Source organism: Danio rerio, chromosome 9 (assembly GCF_049306965.1).
Source record: "Danio rerio strain Tuebingen ecotype United States chromosome 9, GRCz12tu, whole genome shotgun sequence".
Lineage (NCBI taxonomy): Eukaryota > Metazoa > Chordata > Actinopteri > Cypriniformes > Danionidae > Danio > Danio rerio.
Window position 1 is genome coordinate 52690001 of NC_133184.1, and position 2500 is coordinate 52692500.

The 2500-nt window shown below is 51.3% G+C and overlaps 1 protein-coding gene across 2 annotated transcripts in view; it reads left to right on the forward strand.

The window, feature by feature from the left end:
• Positions 1-2500, forward strand: part of fign (fidgetin) — a 143058-nt gene that overhangs the window by 140339 nt on the left and 219 nt on the right. Inside the window, 1 exon segment of one of the 2 annotated variants that reach the window (NM_001020575.1) lies at positions 1-2500. This exon segment is cut by the window's left edge and continues 185 nt beyond it; it is cut by the window's right edge and continues 219 nt beyond it. In NM_001020575.1, coding sequence (NP_001018411.1) covers positions 1-2034 — 2034 coding nt within the window. In that variant the 3' untranslated portion in view covers positions 2035-2500. 2 annotated transcript variants of the gene reach the window in all.

A 2500-nucleotide genomic window follows, 5' to 3' on the forward strand; every position in this document is an offset into this window, starting at 1 on the left:
TACGCAGAGAAGTATTCCGGTATCTTGGAGGGTCCCAGTGAGCGGGCGCTCCTGTGCTCATACTCAGAAAGTGCCCCAGGACTCTTGAATGGACGCAAGTCAGAGAGTGATGCATGGCAAGAGGGGATCTATCCAATGAGCTGTGCTGCAGATGTGATTTCTGCAAGTAAGACTGGCATGACGCCCGCCCTGCCACCTCCAGATGTGACAGCAAGCGTTGGCAGCTCCACTGGGGTGGCAAGTAGCTTGAGCGAGCCTAGTTACTCCAGCAGCAACTGCGGGAATCATGCATCTGCGCTGCACTCGGGGATCCCTTCTCAGGAATTTGCTAGCAGTTACAATGGCTCGTACTTGCATTCCACTTACAGCGGCGGTCAAAGCACACCAGCTCTCCCGTCCCCACATCCCTCACCATTGCACAGCGCTGGCCTCCTTCAGCCTCCACCCCCACCACCTCCAACCCTGGTGCCCAGCTACAACACAAGTTCCCCCAATCTCTCAAGTTACAATTACCCTCCAGCAGGGTATCCCCCACAGACCCCTGTTGCTCCAGGCTACAGCCCAGGAGGAGCACCCCCTCCTTCAGCTTACTTGCCCTCAGGCATTGCTGCCCCCACTCCCCTACCTCCTTCCACAATTCCCGGTTACTCCTACCAATCCCACAACCATGCACCAATTGCACCAACACCTTTGAATGGCAGCTCGGCCAACACACTGAAAAGAAAAGCATTTTACATGACGGGCCAGGGAGATATGGACTCCAGTTATGGAAATTTCAACTACAGCCAGCAGCGTTCTGCTCAAAGCCCCATGTACAGAATGCCAGACAACAGTCTTGTTGACTCAACCAGAGGGAATGGATTTGACAGGAACGCAGACACATCATCTTTGGCGTTTAAGCCCACAAAGCAGTCAATGCCCACAGATCAGCAGCGGAAGTTCGGCAGCCAGGCTGGCAGGGCACTAACCCCTCCTTCTTATGGATCTTCCAAAGGTTCCCTGGGGTCCATGCGGTCAGGAGAGTCATTTGGGAAGTTCGGTTCTCCAGTTATGAGTGACCATGGTGACGACAGCAGACAGCATCTCCCTCATTCCATCGGCACAGCGACTTCATCCAGCCACCCTGCTGAGGAACAGTTAAAAAATAGCGATGCTAGTTTGGTCGAGATGGTCACCACTGAGATTCTGCAGCAGACACCCCCTGTGGACTGGAGTGACATTGCTGGACTGGAGATGGCGAAAGCCACCATTAAAGATGAGGTCCTGTGGCCTATTCTGAGGCCAGATATGTTTAGTGGCTTGGCTACATTACCTCGCAGCATCCTACTCTTTGGACCTCAGGGCACGGGTCGAACTCTGCTCGGCCGGTGTATGGCCAGTCAGCTTGGTGCTGCATTTCTCCTGCTTAGTGGCTCTGCACTGGTCACAAAATGGCTGGGAGAGGGTGAGAAGATTGTCCAGGCCTCATTTCTCATCGCTCGTTGCCGGCAGCCTTCTGTGGTTTTCATCAGCGACGTAGATCTGCTGCTGTCATCCCAGTTGAGCGAAGAAAGCCCAGTGAACCGAATCAAGAGTGAACTCCTCCTGCAACTTGATGGAGTCCTGAGCTCACCGGAGGAACATGTTCTAGTGGTATGTTCCACCAGCAAACCTGAAGAGATCGATGAGTCTCTACGAAGATACTTTGTAAAGCGGTTACTCGTCCCCTTACCGGATGCCACCGCGCGACACCAGATAATCAGCCAGCTGCTCTCACAGCACAACTACTGCCTCAGCGACAAAGAGGTTACGCTGCTCGTTCAGCGGACAGACGGCTTCTCCGGGCTGGATGTGGTCCGACTTTGCCAGGAAGCCCTGGTCGGTCCTCTCCATGGCATGCCTGGCGCAGACCTTTCCGGAATGATACCAGGTCAGATGAGACCGGTATCATATCAAGACTTTGAGAATGTGTTTTGCAAAATCCAGCCCAGCATATCACAGAAAGAACTTGATACATACACTGAATGGAATAAGATGTTTGGCTGTAGCCAGTAAAGAGCAAGGGGGTAACTAAATCAGTGGGGTGACCTCCCCTACTCTAAGAGGGGATACAATTCAGAATTCTTTGGGTGACACATGCAGTTAAAAAGTGCGGTTATTACAAATGTAGATGACCCCAAAAGAAGAACCTGAAGGACGGTCAGATAGAGTTGAATGATGCATGGCTGTACTTAAGTCAAGGTCTGGCCCTTTGCACATAATCCAGACAGAGAAATACTGTTTTCTGGGCTCAGTACTGCAGACGCAGAGCTCCCCTTACCGAGGAACTCTGTAAGTGAGGACAAACTTCTTTGTGTGTAAATATCATTCTGCTGTTTTTGAGATTCTGTTGCTATGAAGTGCCTGAAGTGGTGCTTTATTGATTTGTATTTGGATTTGTTTGCCTCACCATCTACATTGGTGGCATGTGCTAATATAGAGAGCTTTAACATGATGAAACTAAAACAGACATGTTCTGCTT